This window comes from Manihot esculenta, chromosome 12 (genome assembly GCF_001659605.2).
Source record: "Manihot esculenta cultivar AM560-2 chromosome 12, M.esculenta_v8, whole genome shotgun sequence".
In the NCBI taxonomy this organism is placed as follows: domain Eukaryota; kingdom Viridiplantae; phylum Streptophyta; class Magnoliopsida; order Malpighiales; family Euphorbiaceae; genus Manihot; species Manihot esculenta.
Window position 1 is genome coordinate 5919173 of NC_035172.2, and position 23781 is coordinate 5942953.

Genomic DNA, 23781 nt, shown 5'->3' on the forward strand with positions numbered 1-23781 from the left:
GAAAAGGAAATGAAAGACCTATTTTAATCTAAATGAACAAAGAGAATTCAATGGAGTTTCCGGCAATAGAACTAAATAATGTAACTAAAACAAAGTTGTGCCGCAATTGGTCACTCTACAAGAAAGAGAGCATGAGTTGGTTGGCACCTATGACAGCTACTTCGATACTTAAGTCAGTAAACTAAAGAAAAAGGCAAATGTAAGAAATTGATTAGAATTCAAGAGTAGTTGTGCAAGAATATGTATCTTGGTCTTTACAATCATTAGTTTTTATACTATAAAAATATGGAGTTAATTATCGTATTTACTGAAAATCTGGTTGGTACCGACTAATTTTAGGTAATCCCGTGATTATAGGTGTAATGGAGATTTGCTGGATGACATTCTCTAACGGTAATTTCTCGTGGAGTCTCGTCTTATAATTGAGAGGAAAATTCTTGACGAAAAGCTGAGACCGGAAGTATTTAGGTTTTTTTTTTCCTCGGTGGAATTGAGTATCCTCTTACCAGACTTTTACCACGTAACTCTATTTTTTAGTATAGTACATGGTCTATATTGGGCGATTATTATGATATATCAAAGGTATCATTTTATCATAGAGAGGTTTTTCTTCCTAATCAATTTTATTTCTCTCTAAACTCTTAATTCAGAGTATTATTTATTGATTTAAGCGTCAAAATGGTGGTCGATAGATACCAACCACCTCATTTTTTATTAACTTGCAAATTCAATATTCGATTAACAAGTTAACAAAATCTTAGGAAACATCAATATCATACGCTTATTTTGCTTAGCAATGAGAGAAATATGTCCCTTTTTTATATATTAAAATTATTTAATATTTTTATTCTTAAATTTTGTAAAAATCTTTTAACATCTAAATGTGATTTAAAAGGGATTACTTATTTAATACCTGAATTTATGAAATCTATTATGATTAAACATAAATATTGTTATTATTATTATTTTAAATAGAAATTGAAGATTGGCACTCACAGGCTTAGCCTGATGGTAAGTGCATCCGAGTAAATCTGAGAGATCTCAGGTTCAATCCCCCACTCCCCATTTCAAAAAGAAAATAGAAATTGAAGATTGAGATATTAAAATTTGAGAGGTCTTATGTTTATTCAAATGCTATCATCAGATTAAATTTGTGAGTGCAAACACTAATATTATTTTTAAAATTCTCATTTACTATTGATTACATTTTAATCCGCTGGCTATGATTCAAATTTTATAAAACGGTAAAATTAACTTCAATAAAACGAGGGCAATTTGGTTATTTTACAAAAATTTAATTAAAGCCTCTGAAATTTAAAAATATAATTAATAATAAATTAAGTTTTTTATAAAATATTATTAATTTATATTTAATTATTATGATTTAATTTAAAATTTTAGAGGTTTGATCGGTTTTGATTTTTATTTCGAGTATTGAATGAATTAATTCTAAGTGGTATATAAATATGAAAAAATTACTTTTTAGTCCCTAAGGTTTAACGTAATTAACACTTCTGTCCCTCTATTTTGGCGATCCAACACTTAAGTCCCTCACTTTCTCTTCCGTCCAAATTCGCAGTCCTTCCGTCCATTTAAACCGTTTGATCAAAGAGTCAAAGGTGAGAGGTGATAATTTTTTCCAAAAATACCTTTCTCTCAATGTGAAATTCCTATTTTTTTTCTCTTTCATGTTTTCTCCGGTTGCAGAAGAAGAAGAAGAAGAAGAAGAAGAAGAAGAAGATGCATTTGGGTTTGGATTTTGTGATTTTGAAATAGCGGGATTTTTAGTGAGAGTTAATTTTATCAATTCACGTGTCCCAAACGGCTATTTTTAACAGAAGGACTACGAATTTGGACAGAAAAGAAAGTAAGGGACTTAAGTGTTGGGTTGCCAAAATAGAGAGACAGAAGTGTTAATTATGTTAAATCTCAGGGACTAAAAAGTAATTTTCCCTATAAATATATATACTTATTCTTATTATAATAAAATTTAGTAAGATATGTTGAATATTTAGTAACATTCAGCAAATTTTGTATATTTGCCAATAACTTGGCAAAAATTTTGATAATAAATAAAAAATAAAAAATAAAAATCCAACTTTACTTGAATTTTTTTAAAACAAATTTAATATTTTAAAAATTCATACATTAATTATAAGAATTTCCTCACTTGTATAAAGGGGTGCCCTTGTAGGATTGGTGGGCTTTGCCTTTGATTAGAGAAGAAAGAAATGCGTGTGCTTTAAGTTCTAAAGCCCCCTCAATAGGGGCCTAATATTTAAAGTAATAGTCCAGTTGGATTCCACCTCAGATCAGCTGCTCCAATTGAACATTGAAGTTATGTCCCGCACTGTTTTTGGCTACTTGGTTATGCCAATCGTTTGAAATCAATAATTTGAAAAAAAATTCAATTATTTGATTTTTTTTTTTAACAAAATAAATTCTTTTAAATTTATTTAAATTATCTGTTTTTTGAAAATTAATCATCTCAAACTAGAGAAATAGGAGATTTTGGTGGATGAATACGTGAACTTGAGTATTTCTTATAAATGATTTATTCCTGATATTTTAAAATTTAAAAAATAGAGTTTACGGTAATTGTATAAACAGAGGAAAAAAAAGAAATAAAAATAGAGGAACACTCTTTTCTCTTTTTATTCTTTTTTTTTTCCGTCTGTTAGTGACGCTTAGCGGTCTCTTTGCTATAGTGTCATATATTTCTGTCATGCAGGTCCATACGTACGGGAGTGTTAGACGCTCTTTTTATACTAGGCGGCTATTTAATTTCTTTCGGTGCACATACAGACAGAACTGCGAAGTTATTGGGCCTGCTATCCTTCTTCATGTTACGTCACCGGTCTAAATTTTTTTCCGAGAAATCTGGGCTCGTGAGTGATTCGGTCCGCTTAATGGGTCTAAATCTGGATTGAAGATGTTGGATTGGCCCGTCAAAGGAGCTACATATGAGTTTTGGATCAGTATTGTCTTCATAGGTTCAGCCTCATACTAGGACGTGTGAAGTCCCGCGACCAATTATTTAATTATTATCTTATAAATTATTTATTCCAAATTAAGTTATAGTATTTTGGTTTAATTTTGGTTTTGGTGACGTCATCATCAAAGAATCGCATCAGTACGTTCAATAATCGCCGTTAATAGAATGTGTTTTGCTGCATCCTGTCCTTGATGGTTGTTTAGCAATGCTCAATTGTTGGCTTTGGTATTTTCTTAGTGTAGTTTTGTTCTTTCTTTATTGATTTTGTTCTAGTGTCTTTTCCTGGATCTACTTGCTTGATCTGGTACCAAACTTTAGCGATTGACAACTACAGCAATTGATAATTTTTGGTGGCATTTATGCACACTTGCAGATGGATTGAGGTTAGGTGGTTGGATTGATTTTGGTTTAATTTGTTTATTTTCGATTTTGATTGATTATGAGTTTGATTTTTCTTTTTATTATTTTAGTCTTAATTTTTTATAATCCCATTATATAGCACAATGGGTTTTGCATAAAAACCCAGCATTGATAAAAAGCAGCTAAAATGTGTAATTTTTTAAAAAAAGAAAATTATGATATAATTGTAAGAAATATGAAATTAGATTTTTTTTTCAAATACTATCAATCTGATCATTAAGTGAATTGGGTCACATCACTGATTCGGCCCATTTTGATAACAACGGATGAAACAAAGTTCGATTAAGAATTCCTTAAAAAAACTTAATTTTAAAAATAAAAAATAAAAAGTGAGCAGAAGATGGTGGGGTCGTGGGCTCACGTAGCCTCTAAATTATGAACGGGCATCATTGATTTCCTTGCAATAGATGGCTGCCGTGTACACGTCCTCATTTTAATAGCTCACCTCCCTGCAAAGCTAAGTCAAATTTTCTTCTTTTATTATATTATTATAAAATACACCTACTCCTTTCCTACTTTTTTTTTAAAAAAATAATTTAAAATTGCCTTTAATACTCTTCTCAGATTTGATCGTTTCTTGAATGATATAAATTTAAGTAGTTTAATAATTTTTAGATTAAATATTTTATATTAGAAATTGTGAAAAATTAATTTAAATATGTAATAAAAATATTTAATTTAGCAAATCATTGAACTTAATAAAAAAAAGGGAAATAAGGTAATACATGGAGGTGTAATAAGTAGTAGACATAATTTGAATTGAGAGTTTTGGCAAATGGGTCATGCCTCTGTCTTTCTACACAAGTAAAGTAGCCTTTTTTTTTTTTCTTGAACAAGCAAAGTAATTTGATAGCACCTTCTCTAATAATTAGATCAATTTAATTTAAATTAATTTTTATTTAAAATTAATTTAATTTAATTTTTATAAATATTATAATTTTAAATTTCATTTATTTAATTTAATTTAATTTTAAATTAATTGTATGGGATCATTTATCAATAACTATCACTTGAATTGCTAAAGAAATCACTCTCACTAAGTCTCGTAAGCTTTGACTTCATTATATATATATATATATATATATATTTTAAATAAAAATTGTAATACCTTTGTCTTAGGAAACAAAAGAGTTTTTATTGATGGAGAAATAACATAAATAGAAAAGTTTTAGACATCTAATCATATTAATAGAGCATTTAAATTTAGATGTTTAATAAAAAAAATATGCACAGTATTTTATCGACACGTCTTATTTAACCTTTTTTTTAGAAAAATACATGTTGAATTTAATTATTAAAAAAATATATTAAGGCACTATGTTTAATAATTCAATGATATAAAATAAAAGATAAATTATTATTATTATTATTATTATTAGTATAGATTTATGATGTTTTATAAATAGTTACGAAGATAAAGTTAGTTATATTTTAACATATATTTTTAATTCAAAATATGAATTTAAATAATAATATTTTATATTAAAATATTTAAAAGGGAAAATTACTTTATAGTCCCTGAGGTTTAACGTAATTAACACTTCTGTCCCTCTATTTTGGCGACCCAACACTTAAGTCCCTCACTTTCTTTTCTGTCCAACTTCGTAGTCCTTCCGTCCAAAATAGCCGTTTGGGACACGTGAATTGACAAAATTAACCTTCTTCTTCTTCTTCCTCCTTTTTCTGCAACTTCTTCTTCTTCTTCTTCTTCTTTCTTCTTCTTCTTCTTCTTTCTTCTTCCTTCTTCTTCTTCTTCTTTCTTCTTCCTTCTTCTTCTTCTTCTTCTTCTTCTTCTTCTTCCTACTCTTTCTGCAGCAGCTTCTTCTTCTTCTTTCTTCTTCTTCTTCTTCTTCTTCTTCTTCTTCTTCTGCAACTGGAGAGAGAAAGCATGAAAGAGAAAAAAAAAAAGGAATTTCACATTAAGAGAAGGGTATTTCTGGAAAAAATTATCACCTCTCACTTTTGACTCTTTGACCAAACGGTTTAAATGGACGGAAGGACTACGAATTTGGACGGAAGAGAAAGTGAGGGACTTAAGTGTTGGGTCGCCAAAATAGAGGGACAGAAGTGTTAATTACGTTAAACCTCAGGGACTAAAAAGTAAATTTCCCTATTTAAAATGAGAGTGATATAACATAGTCCAAAATAGGCTCTATGTTGGCATTCGAAAATAGGATTACGTGGCAAGAGTCCACTAGATGATACTCAATTCTATTGAGAAAAAAAAAACCGGATACTTCAAGTCTCAACCCTTCGTTAAAACTCGCTCTCTCGACTATAGGGCGAGATACTATGGAAAGTTACTATTAGAAAAAGCAATTCAGCAGATCTCCATTACATCTATAATGGCGGAATCCTATATCCACTATCCGGTACTAGTCAGATTTCTAGAAAATGCGATAACCAACTCCATCTTCTTATAGTATGAATACAGATGAATATAGAGACCAAGTTATACAATTCTTACACAACTACTGTTAAGTTCAAAACATTATATTACACTCGCCCTTAGTTTCAGTTTACTAACTTCAGCATCGGCGAAGGCGCTAACCACCTCACATTCTCCTTCTTGCAGATTGACCAATCGTAGCACAACTCCATTTCAGCCACATAATTTGGTTCCATTACCGAGAAACATCTATTGAATTCTCTCTGTTCATTTGGATTAAAATCGGTCTCTTATTTCCTTTCTCTTAAAAAGAAATCTTTCTTTTCTTCCTTTCTCGAAATAGCTGACAATTCATGAGCTGCTACCAACAAGGGCGCTATCATTTCCTCCACTCCTAGTAGTGGACAAAACATCCTATTAATAGTCAATGAAGCTGATTTGAGCAATCTAGACAATGAGCAGACGCTTCAATATATATAAAGGCTACAAACCACTCTAGATAACTATAAAACTCAGAAGGAGGCCTCCTTCATGGCTACTAGAATAAGGTAGGAAGCTTTAATCGACACTCTAAGGACTCAGACAGAGGTAATTCACACGCAGTCCAAAGGGAATGCAAAGCTGGAGGAAGAGGAGTCGTCGGACAAGACTCCAAAGGATGTCAACTAAAAGCTGGTATGAGTCATGCAAAGGTACCAGAAGGAGCAGGAGGAGGATTATGGGAAGGACGATGTCTCGTCCCTGTCAAAAGAGATCTTGGCAGAGACATTCCCCACCAAGTTCAAACTTTCAAGTTTGGACAAATACGATGAAATAATAGATCTCAAAAGTCACCTGGCGATCTTTAGAATAACAATGCAACTCCAATATGTCAACGATTTTATGTTATGCCCAGTATTTCCGTCAACACTCACAGGTTTGGCTTAGAAATGGTATCAACGTTTGAGCCCAGGTTCAATTTAGAACTTTACATAATTTGTTATGTTTTTTAAATTCAGATTTATTAGTTATATACTTCTTAAAAAGCTCTCCTCTGACTTGCGAAAGATTTTCCAAGAAGAGAGCGAGCCTTTAAAGAGCTTTATCTCATGTTTCAATACAGAAATAATACAGGTGGAAGAATTAAATTATGAGATAGTATGTGAATAGTATGTGAAGCGTTAAAAAAAGGAACGCACAACATTAAGTTTAAGGATTCCCTAATCAAGAACCCAGCCGCTACGTACCAACAACTAATGGACAAAGTCCAGAAGTACATCAGGCTGGATGATGAAGTTCAAACGTTGAGAGAGGACAAAAGGACGAGTCAAAATCAAAACAAAAAGCTAGAGAGGTGAGGATATGTGGAGACAAGAAAAAGACCACAAGGCAGGTATCCGCTAAGCCATAATTCGGGTGTTAGTTCCGTTAAACAAGACATTTTATGCCAAATACAAGGCGGATAATTACCAGGCTATAATCCGGGTGTTAGTCTTGCTAACGCTAAATAAGTTATTTTATGTTAGGCCATAAGGTGGGTATCCACCAAGGCATAATTCGAGTGTTAGTCTTGCTAAACAAAGCATTTTATACCAAGGCCACAAAGCGGGTGTCCGCAAAGCCATAATCTGGATGTCAGTCCCATTAAACAAGACACTTTATGCTAAGGCTACAAGGTGGGTATCCGTCAGGCCATAATTCGCATTTCAGTCTCGCTAAACAAGACATTTTATGCCAAGGCCACAAGGTTGGTATCTGTCAGACTATAATCCGGATATTAGTCCCACTAAACAAGATATTTTATGTCAAGACCACAAGGCGAGTATCCGCCAGGCCCTAATCCTGGTGTTAGTCTTGCTAAACAAGGCATTTTATGTTAGGCCACAAGGTGGGTATCTGCTAGGCCATAATTCAAGTCTTAGTCCTACTAAACAAGGTATTTTATGTCAAGACCACTAGGTGGGTCTCTGCGAAGCCATAATCCGGGTGTTAGTTCCGCTAAACAAGACATTTTATACCAAGAGCACAAGGCGGGTGTCTGCCAGACCATAATCCAGGTGTTAGTCCCGTTAAACAAGGCATTTTATGCTAAAGCCACAAGGCGAGTGTCCACCAGGCCATAATCCAGGTGTCAGTCCTACTAAACAAGATATTTTATACCAAGGCCACAAGGTGGGTATCCACTAGGCTATAATCCGGGTGTTAGTCCAGCTAAACAAGGTATTTTATACCAAGACCACGAGGCGGGTGTCCGCCAGGCTATAATCCGGGTATCAGTCCCGCTAAACAAAACATTTTATACCAAGACTACAAGGCAATTAAACGCCAGGCCAGTCTTCGGGTATTAGTCCCAAAAGACAAAAGTAAGTTTCTGCTAAAAAATGCCACAAGGCAGGTAACTGCCGAGCGAGTATTCGGGTGTTAGTTTCAAAACATAAAATCAAGTTTCTGCCAAAAAGTACCACAAGGTGGGTAACCGCCAGGCTAACGATCGGGTGTTAGTTTCGATTAATAAAATTCTTCAAGTTGTTATCATGATCGAGAGTTAGTCCCATTTTACAAAAAGTTTCTAAGGTATTTTATGTCCGGCCACAAGACAGGTATTCATGATGCTCCATAATCTGGGTATTAGTCTTACTAAATAAGACATTTTATGCTAAGGCTATAAGGCGGGTATCCGCCAGACTCCTAATTCGGGTGTTAGTCCCGCTAACTAATATATTTTATGTCAAGGCCACAAGGCGGGTATCCGCTAAGCCCCATAATTCGGGTGTTAGTCCTACTAAATAAGGCATTTTATGCCAAGAATACAAGGTGAATATCCATCAGACCCATAATCCGAGTGTTAGTCCCACTAAACAGAACATTTTATGCCAAGCCTACAAGGCGGGTATCCGCTAGGCCACGCAACCAGGTGTTAGTTTCGTTTCACAAAAATTTTCTAAGGCATTTTATGCCAAGTTCACGAGACGGGTATCCGTCAAACTATAATCCGGGTGTTAGTCCCGCTAAATAAGACATTTTATGCCAAGGCCATAAGGCGGGTATCCACCAGGCTATAATCTGAGTGTTAATCCTGCTAAATAAGACATTTTATACCAGGCCACAAGGCAGGTATCCGCCATACCCATAATTCGGGTGTTAGTCCCACTAAATAAGATATTTTATGCCATGCCACAAGACGAGTATCTGCTAGGCTCATAATTTGGGTGTTAATTTCGCTAAACAAGACATTTTATACAAGGCCACAAGGTGGGTATTCGTCAGGCTCATAATTTGGGTGTTAGTCCCGCCAAATAAGGCATTTTATGCCTAAGCCACAAGACGGGTATCCGCCAAACCCCTAATCAGGGTGTTAGTCCTGCTAAACAATGCGGGTATCTGTCTGGCCACGCAATCGGGTGTTAGTCTCATTTCACAAAAAGTTTATAAGACAATTTATGCCTAAGTCATAAGACGATTATTAGCCAGGCCACCGTCGCCAAGCCACATATCCAGGTAATAGTCCCATTTTATAATTTATCTGAGACATTTTATGCCCAGCTCTCAAGGCAGGTATCCGTCAAGCCACATGGTCGGGTATTGGTCCCGTTCTTCAAATATCCCAAGTTATTTATTTACAACCACTAGTTAGGTCAGTGACTGGGTGTTATATTTGGTCAACAAGTCTATTTTAGTCATTTTCTGACAAATGCAATGATTATCAAATTCTTTTTTGTCAGGTGTTAACCCCTTAGTAATCTTTTAGAAATTGCTATTTGGCTAATCGGACGAGGGTTATTGTCAAGTACAGAGCATGTAAATACTCGGTGAAAATAATGGCAAGATATGAGTGAAAATATTTTTCATTAAAATAATGGAAGGTCAATCTAAACAGGCTACGTGCCCTAGATCGTGAAAACAAATATCATTTTCGAATCTAAAGAATCGAATACCAGTGGAGGACTTTTCATATAACACAATAATCGTCCAAAGTAGGCCATGTGTTGACACTTGAAAATAGGACCATGTGGTAAGGATTCAGATGATATTCAGTTCCACTAAGGAAAAAGAAGAGCGGGACACTTCAGGTTTCAATCCTTCGTCAAGACTCGCCCTCTCAACTATAGGGCGAGACTTTACGGAAAATTACCGTTAGAGAACACAATCCATAGATCCTCATTGCACCTATAATCGCAGGATCCTATATCCACTAGCCGGTACTAGCCTGATTTTCAGGAGATACAATAACTAACTCCATCTTCTTACAGTATAAAAGCTGACGAATATAGAAATAAAAGTACACACTTTTTATACAACTACAATTAAGTTCAAAATATTATATTATACTCGTTCTTATCTTCATTTTACTGATTTAAGCATCAATATTAGTGTCAACCACCTCATTTTTTTTAAATTAACCAATCGCAACATAATTTTATTTCAAACACATTAAAAAGTTTTATAATAATAAATATATCTTTATATTAATAAATAAAATTGACATATAAATTATAAATATAAAATTATACTAAGTTCAAATAATACATCAATAAAATAAATTATTGACATAATGAGTTATCCATATCATAATTTAATAAAATACATATTTTTTATTTTTAATTATCATCTGTAAATATTTATTAATTATTTTATTTTAATATTTATACACACACGGCGAAGAAGTGTAAAGTATTTATTGCCTGTTAAATGCGCAATGCAATTAGTGATTTGAGTTCTTTGAAAAGCAACTATTAATTTATTTTAAAGTAAATTAATTTAATTTATCAATTACTCGGCCGATTTTGAAAATAAAATGATTTTAAATTTAAATTGAACAGTTTTTAATTCGATTTCTAATTAAATCGGTCTGAGCGACTGGTCTGATTCGATTCTAAAACAATCCAAAAGATTTAAGTTTGATTTTTTGTTATTTCCGTGCAAAATTAACAGCTAACCACCGGCTAATGAAATCCACGCGTGTGAAAGCGATGACACAGGGGAGACACAGTGGCGCCAAGTACTACGGTGTCGTATTTTTTGTCGTGGGGTTTGGACAGGATTCGCACGTGATAGGTTTCCAATTTCGCCCGCTAGAGCACTGGAGTCTAGAGATGCCCATTTCAGGTAATGATTGAGTAGGTTTAGAGTGGGGTCCCACATCACAGGAGGATTTTCAACTAAAACGCGTCGGGAGTTTTCAGTATGACAAAATTGCCCTTGTGGAGAAATATCTTTTGCCTTAAATCACGCATTGACGAAAGGGTGGTTAAGTGATACTAACAATTTTATTTAAATTCAATTTTGTATTTTAATTTTATAATGGCTCAAATTTAAATAAGTTTTTTCCATTGAAGTTAGAAATTACTGCCAACTAAACATTAAAGAATTTTTTGAAATGGAAAACATTAAAGAATTAAACATTAAACAACATAATTTATTTTATTTAATATGGTAAAATAGATCTTTTAAAAAAATGAGAATATAATTTTAAAGTCTAAATTTGAATTTCTTTTTGCTATTTTTTTAAATGGTAAACATGTTATATATATATTTTTTGCTTTATTCATTTTTAATATTTTTGGTAAGAAAAATAATTTTATTATTATTAGATCTTTTATTTTTTACTAAAATAAAAGTAAATAAAATAATAAGGTAAAAATATTCTTCACATTCTTTCATTTATTTCTTTTTGAATAAAATGAAAATCTTAATTTTAAAAATTAAAAATATTATATTTCATTAATAATTAATAAATATGACTTGCGAAATTGAGCTATAAACATTTTTTCGTACTTTTGAAAAGTAGAAAATAAAAAAAAATGTATATCCCCATTTTCTCAAATATATATTTTTTAAAAATAATTTTTACTTTAATTCAAACATAATTTTTTTACTTATCAAAGATATAAAATTTCTATTATTGATATTTTCAAGATATGTAGTCTTAATGAAAAATTTTAAATTTTAAAATTAAACTTTTCATTTTATTTTTAAAAAAATAAATAAAGAATACGGAATATTTTTTCCTTTATTTTTTTTATTAAAAAAAATAAAATACATAGTGATACTACATAACTCAATCATTACCAAAAACGGATGTAACAAATCTCGAGTCTGTTAAATCGGGTGCAAACTAAAAATGACTATTTAGAGTGTTAGAGGTTATTCATTCGGGATTTTATAAGCGGATCAAAATAAATGATCACGTTATTTTTTATTTTTAAAATATTTATAATTTAAATTTTTTTTATTAATAATAATTAATGATATATTTTTTCATATGTTATATTTTTTAGTGAAAAAGAACAATAGAATTGTTTTATTCAAAAAGATAAGGATCATTCATTGTAGATCATAATTCGAACGTTGGACCGTAAAAATAAACAAACTTATAAAAGACCACAAAGCCATTCGAACATGGATCCCGTATAACAAGATATCTCATAACATGTTATAAGACAGTCGCCAAGCCATAATCCGGACGTTGGACCATGAAAACAAATGAATTCATAATAAGCCACAAGGTTATCCGGACATGGGTTTCGCATAATAAGCCATAAGGCCATCCAAAAATGGGTCTTGCATAATCAAGGCAACTCATAAATAAGGTTGTAATTCGAAAATTCATCAGGACAGAAGATGGGGTATTAGTCTCACTAAATATGATCATAAGTTGGGAATATGTCGGGCTAAAAAACTAGGTGTTAGCCCCACTGAAAAAGGCATTTTGATGCTGTGCCACAAGGTGAGTATACGCCAAGCCGATCAATCTGGTGTTAGTCCTGCTTCGCGATAAGTTTCAAAGACATTTGATGCCCAGGTCGTAAGGCGGGTATGAGCCAGGCCACGTAACCAAGAGCATTGGTCTCATTTTACAAAAAGAGAATTACAGGCATGTGTCACTGCTTTTACAATCAATTTCGAAAAATCTAAAATTTTTTGCAAAGGAGGAAGGCTCATTGTGGGCGAATGAGACTTTTTGACGATTGCCAAGTGAGCAAATAAAGTTTGCAATAAACTTGTCAATGCTAGAAAAATACTTGGCTTGTCAGGGTTAGAAAAATGTCCAAAAACTCGATAGAGCCATAAAAGACCAAGGAGCTCACAAAGGCTAGAAAATGCATGGAAACTCGTCAGGGCCGGAAAAATGCCTAAAAGCTCGAGCGAAGTCCGCAATAACTAGAAAATGCTTGGACGTTCGTCAGGGCTGGAAAATGCATGACATTCCGTCAGGGCTAGAAAAGGCCATGGAATTTAACAGGGCTAGAGACTGCATGGAAGCTCGCGTGAAGTCAGCAAGGAGGAAAGTTACTAGAAGTTCGTCAGGGCTGATCGAGGCAAGAAATTCTCAGAAGACAACTACTCCAGATTATGAAAATAACTGTCACCTTTGATTCTAAAAAATTGAAGACCAATGAGGGACCTCTGATGTTACACTATAACTACCCAAAGTAGGCAATGACCTGTCACTATAAGACAAAGTCATGTGAGAAGGATCTGATAAACTAATATGTGGTCCCACTCGTAGAAAAGAAGGTTCAGACAATCATAGTATTCGGAACCGAGAGAAGAAGACTCGAGCGCTTCATGTCGGTCTCAGGTCGGACTTGCCCTCTCAATTACTAGGCGAGGATCCACAAAGAAGTTACTGTTAACTGTTACAATCCAATAGATCCTCTTTACGTCTGCAATCACAAAATTTCTAATCAATTAGCTGATCAAGATTCCTTACAAACGAGTCGGCCATATTATTACTGGATTATCAAGAAATACTATATTTATTCACACCTTCTTACAGTATAAAACGAAACGATTATAGAGGCAAATACATACTTTTCTCTCACACTACTCTTAAATTCTAAATATTATACTACTTGCATTTCTCTTTAACTTACTGATTTGAGTATTTGAGTAAGTGTCCACCTTATGTTCTCTTTTTTACGGGTGTAACTAATTGTAGCACAATTTTATTTTGGACACATCATTATTTTGATTTTAAGTATCACATGATAACTTATTTTTCTTATAAAAAATATTGCAAATATATAAAATAAAAAATTGTACTTATTTACAATTTTAAGAAAAATAGTGACGAAACCGCAAAGTTATATGGTTATGGTTTCATGAACTGGATTGAAACAACTTAATAAGAGGCCAATTATAGATCTCCAATTGGTTGATTTGCTTCAGACTATAATGCTTCCTTTTTTTTTAAAAAAAAATAACTTATACTTAAAAATATTTTTAGTAAAATAAAAAATATTTTTTACGAAAATATTTTAAATAAAATAATTAAAATTTTTAATTAAAAAATATTTTAAAAAAATAGTTTTCATAAAATAAATAAAGTCTAGAATTAAATAAATAATATATTATAAATTAAAATTCTATAAATATGTGTACTTAGAATGTATAAAATGTTAATATCTTTATAAAAAAATAAATTAAAATCAAATTGAAATAGAAACTGAACTAAACTGATTTGAAATAGTAATAAAATCATTTTGAACAAAAAGCGTTTCGAATTATAAAGCTGGAAGAAGCGGCAATTTTAGCCAGACCGCGGTGGAATTGCGCTGTGCAGTGCGAGGAATGGTAACTTTGTTTCAAAGTTGGATAATCTTTCATTTTCAATTAACTATTTTTAGTGTTTTTGCTTATCCGTTATCCTATGAAATAAAAAATTACACTTTGAAAAAGTTTCTTTTTTTATTAATTGTTTATTAAAAAGGGAATTTTAAATATTATTTCTAAAATGATGATAAACAAAGGTTATTGTCCAGCAAAAGTAACATTAAAGGGCAATTTAGGAATAATAAAAGAAATGCAAAAATAGCAAATAGTCTCTCTCTATCTTTACCATTACCAACGTCTCTCATCAATTATGCACTCAAGTCTAATTCTATAACTTTTCAAAATGAATTTGCATTATAGTATTTTAAATTGAAAAAAGAAAATTAAACTTTATTATAAAAAAAGTAAAAAATTATTTATGAGAAGTATGTAAAAGAAAATTATAGATTAGTCCCTCAAAAACAGATAAATTTTTTTCAGTTTCGTCCCTTGAAGTTTACCACTTCATTTGTCCTTCGCCAGAGAAGTACACCTCAGACAGCCTATATTCCCGTCGGGTCCTCCATTTTCTTCAAGCTGTAAGCTCCCCAAAACGTGGGACTTTTCTCCTTATCATCCATTTGTTTGTAAGATCTTTTGTTCTTCTAGATTCACGAATAGCCAAAATTCGATAATCAATTCTCTCTTTTTTCTCTTTGTATATGCATTTCCAGGAATCTCTCTCTTTTTTTTTCTTCTTTTTTTTTTTTTCCTGGATTTTGCTCTTCATTGAGTTTTCCCCTTTAAATAAACTTTTTTCCTTCTCTGGGACTCTCTTGTTGTCTCAATATTCCATTTCTTTGTTCATGGGCCTGTCTGAAAAGGTAAAAGATTTACTGGTGTTGTTAATTTTTCCTTCTATTTTGTGGGTGCTTCTTGTTTAGATTTTTAAGCTTTTGGGAATGGCATAAAGGAAGGATCTTTCATAGCCATTTTCAAATGTATTATATTTACCTTTTTCTTTGATAATTTTTGTTTGGGAGTCTTCTTTTATCAAATACTTAAATACCCATTTGAGGCTAGTTCAATTCCAAGCTGCTAGGCTTCGAAACTTGACCATTTCGCATATTTCCAAGCCAGTAGCCTTTTTTATTTGACAAAAATCCTTTCTTTTTGTTTCCATTTCTCTCTTTATTTTCATCTCTTGATCTATCCCAACACCCCCATAAAAAGAAAATCTAGATATGTACAAAACACATCCCAAAAGAGAAGTTTCTTTCGAATTCCAGTCTCAAATCCCAGTCTTGAGGCCAAGCATTCATGCAAGAAGGGCAAGTATAACAGTCAAATTCCAAGACCTTTATGGATTCACTGTAGAAGGCAATGTGGATGATGTTAATGTATTGAATGAGGTTAGAGAGAAGGTGAGACAACAAGGGAGACTTTGGTGGGCATTAGAGGCTAGCAAAGGTGCTAATTGGTATTTGCAGCCTCAGGTTACTTCAATTGTTGAAGGGATTCCGTTGAAATCCTCTCTTAAATTGTCTAATTTAACTAATGCAATCACTTTGAAGAAGCTTATAAGAAAGGGAATACCTCCTGTACTTAGGCCTAAGGTTTGGTTTTCGCTCTCCGGAGCTGCAAAGAAGAAGTCTACGGTGCCTGAGAGCTATTACAATGATATGACTAAGGCTGTTGAAGGGAAGGTTACACCTGCTACGAGGCAGATTGATCATGTGAGTTTGCTTTTTGGTTTTTTTGCATAATGTTGTGGCGGTGGTTTGGTTTTGTTTAGATTAATGATCTAATTTTGGTGCATTGCCGTGTGCAGTTTTTCTTTTTCTTGCCCTTCTCTTATCTTTTCTTTTCTTTTCTTTTCCCTTAGCTGGTTGTTATTGATGACTTATTGCTTAGATTTGATGGTTTTATGGGTTTGATTGTACATTTAAGTGCATTAGCTTTTGTATTGCAGCGATGATCATGTTCTGAAATTTTTGGTTTATTCTGATTGAGTTTGATGGTTGTAGATTTAGCAGTTACAAGAGCTTTCTGCAGGTTTAAGTTTCTTTTGGAAAGATGGGGATTTGCTCTTCTTTAGATTAGTATCAGTTTACATTCATCCTAGATGAAATTAAAATGAACAACTTTGCATTTACTTAATTAGATTAAATAAGTTTATCTTGCTTTCTCTTTGTAATTAGGTTTAGCAGCAGGTTATTTAAGTTATAAAAGTTGCTTAATGATGATGCTGAATGCTTATGATAGGGCGAATAATCACACAGGATTCACTGGCTATTATCTGGTCGTAGATCCGCCAATCAGGAATGTGTATTTAGCATCTTTTTCATTTCATTTCCTATTTTAGAGGAGTAAATTTTCAACAGATCTCAGTTTTCCTGCTTAAATATGAAGAAATGAGATGGGTTGCTATATGTACTATTTTGATGCCTTTTTCTCTAATCCTAGGCATTACTCCTGGTTCTGAGCTCTATTGATTAGGGAAAGAGGAACTGTTTCCCTAAGAGACTGGAACTGAAGTACAAAGAAAGAAGAGTGTTTACAGGAGAGGAAATCAACAAAATTCGAGATGGGAAAAAACATGATCATAAGTGTTACTGCAATAGGAAAGAATAAAGAATACTAGCCCAAAGACCTGTTAAAAACAGAGAGGCTCTTTTCCTGTTCTTAGAAGACCGTTTTGTTTTTCCCCATCCTAACCAACCAATAAACAGCCCAAGGAAAGATGTCACAATTTTCTTATGCAGTGTGTTTGTTTATGTATGCAATACTGCTATAATTATAAAAGATGAAACATATTAGATTGGTTAACTAATTGTTGCTTTGTTTATTTTGATGCTTTTATGTAATCTAGTCTTCTCAATAAAATACATGCGGGCACGCCCACGCATGCATATATATTTTCCCTTTCCAACTATTTTCTCCTTCAGGTTTGTCTGTGTTGCCATCAGATTGCTTTGGCTTTGTTTGATTCTATCTTCTTCTATTCTTGTAGGATCTGCCAAGAACCTTTCCTGGTCACCCATGGTTGGACACTCCAGAGGGTCATGCTGCACTCCGACGTGTTCTCGTTGCTTATTCTTTCCGTGATTCTGATGTTGGGTATTGCCAGGTGGGTAATTATGGTGTTAAAATTATGTGGTGATGATGTACATTTATGAAATGCTAAGAACTATGAGCATACAACAGATAATAGCATGATCTTGCTGCTTAATTGTTCCACATGGCTTTGGAAAATGGCAACAGATCAAGATGGATCTTGATACAAATTGCATATTTGAAGTTTTAATTTTGATTCAAACTTCATGTCATATATCATGGTTTCATTTCAAAAGACGCCTTTTTCTAATACTTATGTAACAACCAATTCCCACATCAGTGGGAGACTAGAGATTTTATAGGATATATAATAGCTAGCTCAAGACTACCAAATAATTTGGGTTAACCATTTTGAGCTAAATGGAAATGGGTCCAAAATTTATTTAGTCTAACTTTAGATGGACGGTTACAATTGGCATTAGAGCCTCTCTAGTAATCGTGTGGAGCTAGTTTGAAAAATGGGTCCAAAAGTTATTTCGACTAAAATTAGTCGGATTATTACATAGCACTATATGCTAAATGTCTTGAGATTGCAGAATACAAGTTTTGTTCTATTGTCATTATGCTTCCTTAGCTATCCAACATTGGATCCATCTAAATCCATGGCTGATTTTTAAAGCATGGATAGGTTTTTTTACCATTGTAGAATTGATTCCAGAATATTTATCATCTCAAAATTTCTGTACTTGCATATCCTAATCAGAACTATCGCTTCAATTTGTGGCTAATTGTAAGAAAATGTAACACATTTTTTGAATTTAGAAATTTTAAGGGATGCATCATCACCTACTAAGATTCTGTTTCCGATATGTAATTTTGCGTAATTGAATTTGAGGGGAAAAATGGTTCCTACTAGCTACTAATTCCTCCATTGTTTTCTAGGAGCTATCACTCATGACTTACTCTTATCCCGTTGCGATTTTTCTTTAATAAATAAGGAATCTACTTTTATATTGAGTACTGTAATTATCCTTTGTGCAGGGTTTAAATTATGTTGCAGCCCTGCTATTGCTTGTGATGAAAACAGAGGAAGATGTGTTTTGGATGCTTGCTGTCCTTCTGGAAAATGTCTTAGTTAATGATTGCTACACAAATAACTTGTCAGGATGTCATGTTGAACAAAGGGTTTTCAAGGATTTGCTTGTTAAAGAGTGCCCAAGGTATTTTCCGTTCAGCGACTTTTGCTTTTCATTAAATATTTGGACTTTGGAGTTTGTATAAAATTGGAAAAGAAAATTGCAGGATAGCTGCTCATTTGGAAGAACTGGAGTTTAATGTGTCCCTTGTTGCCACCGAATGGTTCTTGTGTCTTTTCTCGAAGAGCTTGCCTTCAGAGGTTAGAAAAGTGCCAATCCCCCTTCCCTCCACACCCAATCCCTTTCCTCTGCATCTTGTTTTGATCGAGTTGAGCTATTCTTCGATAACTAACGTTATCATCTGTGTGTTTTCTGCGCAGACAACTCTGCGAGTGTGGGATGTTCTTTTCTTCGAGGGAGCAAAGGTTCTATTTCATGTAGCTTTGGCTATATTTAAGGTGCAATGCTGCTGTCTTTAAGTTCTTCATATTGCATGAATTTTTGTAATCAAGCTTGTGAGTTCCTTGAATATCTGTAATTACAGAAGTATAAGAAAATAAAAGTTGTAACTTTCAATTGCAGATGAAGGAAGTAGAGCTGCTTCTAACTCATCATGTCGGCGATGTAATTAGCATATTACAGAAAACCACCCATCATCTCTTTGATCCGGACGAATTATTGACGGTAAAGCAACTTACTACTTGATTTTCTTTTCTTTTGATCACATAGATTTGTAGATTGAAACATGTAAAACACAAATCTTGCAGGTGGCATTTGATAAAATAGGTTCAATGACAACGAACGCGATATCGAAGCAAAGAAAAAAGCAGCAACCGGCAGTAATGGCAGAGCTGGATCAAAGATTGAGAAGACTAAACTCATTGAGTATGGATGAGAAATAACTGTTATTATTACAGTTTGATCAAAGTTGTTACAGTTAAAGACATTCCAAATAACTGTTATCCAGTTATGTCTGTGGTAGGAGAAGGGGGACACAGTAAAGAGAGTCTGCTGCTTTCAAGGATGTACTATGTTGTTAAATGTAAATTATGGATTGTTGCAACATATGGAATTAAATTAAATATGTAAGTCAGGGCATCACTGGCTTTTTACTACCTTGCAAATTTGGTTTCTGATGTGAGTTGTTCATCTCCAGAAATTTCTAGGACTTGTTTTATTTGGCAACTTTCTTTCTTTCTTTCTCTAACTTGCTGTATTTTTAGCTATAAGCAGTGCCACCATTAGGGTTGTGCACAGTTTGTGAGAATTTCGATCGAACAAGAACTGGAAGGATCAAATTCTATTGATCTAAATTAATGTTTGCTATTTTATTTGAATTCTTATTTTTACCAAGTATTTTGCCTGAAAAATACCTAAATTATCTTAATTTGTAGTGAAAAGTCTGATTTTACCTAATTTTTTTAAATATATTTTTGTAATTTTAGTAAAATTATATATAGATATTTATAAGTATTAAGATATATATATATAATTTAATTTAATTTTAATTATAAATGTGTATAATTTAATATAAATATAATTTTTTTATTGGAAAGAGGCACAAAAGCCAAGTATGAATTGCATAAAAACTAGCATATTATTTTTATATTTTTCTTAAATTATAATATAAAATTAGCAAGTAAATATTATTTGGAATAAGTATTGAAATATTTTAATAAATAAAAATTAAAAAATAAAAAGTGTTAAAAATTAATAATATGAGATTATAGATAAAAATTAATGAAAATTTAAGTATTTTTTAAATAAAAATTAATTGGTAATTTTTTCTAATTATTATAATATTTTATTTGGTTAAAAATAAATTTTAACACCTTCTAAAATCTTGAAATTTGTTAGCTGAGTTACCTAAATTAAATAATAGCTAAATAATTTTTGAAAAAAATTTGTTTTCAAAAACAGTAGAGAATTCTAAGGTCTCCTTTCGGTTCACCAATCCTACCTACCGAGGAGATAATTGTAGATTTCATTATCATACTGTTTTATCCAAAATATTAACAGGTGCTACATATGATCGTCTGGAGAAAGAAAACAAAGAGAGGATCATTGATCTGGGACCATCCACCATGCCTGAGGCTATCTGAAAGTAATGTATCATGGATTCTTGTCTGGTCTGATAACGTCAAAACAACAGAAAGTGAAGCGATACAGCATCTAAGCAACAGAAATGACAGAAACCAGAAAATGAAATGAAATGATTGGCTTATATACAAGTGAGGAACTGTAACTGTGCTTCTTGGGCGGCAGGAACAAGAATGAAACTGAACTTTGAGGAATCAAATGTCAAGTCTTTGATTTGTAATATGATTCTATTAATTCTGGAGAGAATTGAAAATGTTCTTTCAAAAAATTTCATTTTTAAATTAAAATTCTTCGTGATATAAATATTAGAAAAATTTTATAATTTTTTACGTGAAATATATTATTTTTTCCGTTCTCATGTCTTATTTAAATAAGTTATTATTTCATTAAGAGTGTCATTACTCATTCTCTTTTACAAGCTAGTATTAACCTTATGTATTATTTAATGATCACAAATTTAATGTTTAGTTTCCTTAATTATTAATTTGTTCTTAGCCTTTAAACTTTATTTCAATGATTTGCTAAAAAAAGTTGGATTCTCATTATTAATAAGTCTAACTAACGAGTCTTATCCCTAAACCTGTTGATATACCTTCTATTAAATTTCTCTCGAGTCTTCTAGAAAATGGATCTATCAGGTTATTACAAAACTTAACATAAATAATTGTTATTATTCCATCAGTAATTAGTTGCCTTATATATTCATGTCTTAAGTCTATATGTTTAGATTTATCATTATATATTTTACTATATGCTCTAGATATGGTTGCTTGACTATATATTACGGTGTAAGGAAATAGCTGGCATCGGTTGTGACCACAACTCTATATCCAATAATAAATTTCTCAGCCATTCTGCTTCTTTACCTGTTATACCAATAGCTATGAACTCAGATTCCCTAGTAGAATGTATTATACATGTCTATTTCTTTAATATCCAAGAAACAACACCACCTACTAGAGTAAAAAAACTCATCCACAGGTAGATTTATTCTTATCAATACTAGTCATTCAACTTGCATCAGTATAACCTTCTAAGACAATAGAAAACTTATTATAAAACAATCTGTAATTCATAGTTTTCCTTAAATAACCAAGTACTCTTGCAATTGCTTTTCAATATTCTATACTAGAATTACTAGTATATCTTGACAATTTATATACTGCAAAAGCAATATCAAGTCTAGTACAATGCATAACATATCACACCTAACATGTTAGTACCAATAATTAACATACAATCTACATAAAGATATATAATAACTTTAAAATCATATGTAAATTTAAAATAAAGACATTTATCTGCACTATTATGCTAAAAACCATATTTTAAAATTACATAATTAAACTTTTCATGCCATTGTTTGGGTACTTGTTTTAATCCATACAATAATTTAACTAATTTGTAAACTTTATTTTCATTTTTTGGTAGAACAAAACCTTCAGGTTGTTTTATATAGACTTCCTCATCCAAGTCACCATTCAAGAATGCAGTTTTAATATGCATTTGATGAACATATAAGTTATATATCGATACTAAAGCCAAAAGAATTCTAATGGAAGTGATTCTAGCCACCGGTGCATAGATATCAGAATAATATATTTCTTTCTTTTATTTAATATCTTTTGCTACCGGTCTTACTTTAAAAGTTTAGATTGAACCATTTGTATTATACTTTCTTCTGAAAACTCATTTACGGCCAATTAGTTTAAAACCATGTGGTAAATCTGCTAGAAGCCAAATATTATTATATTTTAATGAATCCATTTAATCATTAATAGTCTCCTTCCAAAAAGAGGCATCCTTTTGACTATATTGCTTCTTAAAACGTTTTAGAATCATCCTCTATATTTAATAAAATAGAAATTTTATTAAATATTTCAATTCTATTACCTTCAACTAGAAAAACAATAGATTGTGAGGATATAAAATCAAAACATTCTTTAAAAATTCTAACACATCGACTTCTCCTAATTTCATTAGGATTATTATTATTATTATTATTTTGAATGGTGCTTAAATTTGGTTTCAAAACAGTTCTTAGTTTAATAAAAGAATTATTATTAAATCATTGATTGAAATCTGAATCATTGCGAAATTTATTTTTAATAAATTCAATATCTCTCGATTCTATAATCACATTAGAACCAAAATTTAATATTCTATAAATTTTAAAATTTTCTGCATACCTAATAAAAACTCCTTTAAAGACTCTAGAACCCAATTTCATTTTTTTTGAATTAAGATAATTTAGATTTGGTTTTCTATTCTTTCATTTTTTATAGGGAGAAATTATAAATTATATAAAATATATATTTATATATATACACACTGGCATTTTTTCTATTTTTTGAGTTGTATATATCACTATTTCACTGTGTCGAATTTATCTAAGATCTTATTTGTAATAAATTTTTTAGTAATTTTTCTTTTGATGTAAATAAGAAAATAATCAAATACAAGCTTTAATAGAGAGTATTGAAATGGAAACTTTTTAAATATCTGAGTGAATGATTAATTGTTAAGTGAATGAAGAGACAACTTAATAGATAGAAAACTTCCAATTGATAAGAAAAATCACTAAAATTATTATGTAATTTTTTCTCTTTTAAGTGGAAAAATTAACAATTATTTAATAAAGTATTCTCTATTTAAAAAGAAAGATGAAATAGTTGATTAAATTATTAAAGAATATAAAATAATTTTGTCAAAATATTTATTAAAACTAAGTTGAAGAAATAGTATATATATATATATATATATATAAAATCCTTTGAAGCTTGGGGGACAGGCCACTGGCCATACCCTTGCTAAGCCCATTGTGATGATGGCGGCCACGGTGACGGTGGTAGCCGGTTACTGTTGGTGATGATGGTGGCTGTAGTTAGGCTGTATTAAAGGTATTAGTTGTTAGACACTGATGGAACAGACAGTGACAACGATTTCTAAATAGTGGTGACTGTAATTGCTAAAAAATAAATAAAATAAATAAAAGTTAAAAGTCATAATTATATAATTTTCATATATAATAATAATAATTTTATTATTAAAATATAATTAATTATATTATATAATAAAAAATTACTATTTAATATTTCCAAACGGATGAAATTTATTAATTAATTTATTAATTTTAAAAAATATATTAAAATATTTTTAAAATATTAAAA

The 23781-nt window shown here is 31.6% G+C and overlaps 1 protein-coding gene across 1 annotated transcript; it reads left to right on the top strand.

Moving 5' to 3' along the window:
• Nucleotides 1-14850: 14850 nt before the first annotated feature.
• LOC110627294 (TBC1 domain family member 2A) lies at nucleotides 14851-19864 on the top strand. Its single transcript, XM_043949114.1, has 7 exons — nucleotides 14851-16054; nucleotides 17332-17448; nucleotides 18417-18595; nucleotides 18678-18771; nucleotides 18892-18969; nucleotides 19094-19195; nucleotides 19279-19864. The coding sequence occupies exons 1-7, from the start codon at nucleotides 15563-15565 to the stop codon at nucleotides 19411-19413; spliced, it is 1197 nt and encodes a 398-aa protein (XP_043805049.1). The 5' UTR covers nucleotides 14851-15562; the 3' UTR covers nucleotides 19414-19864.
• Nucleotides 19865-23781: the final 3917 nt, after the last annotated feature.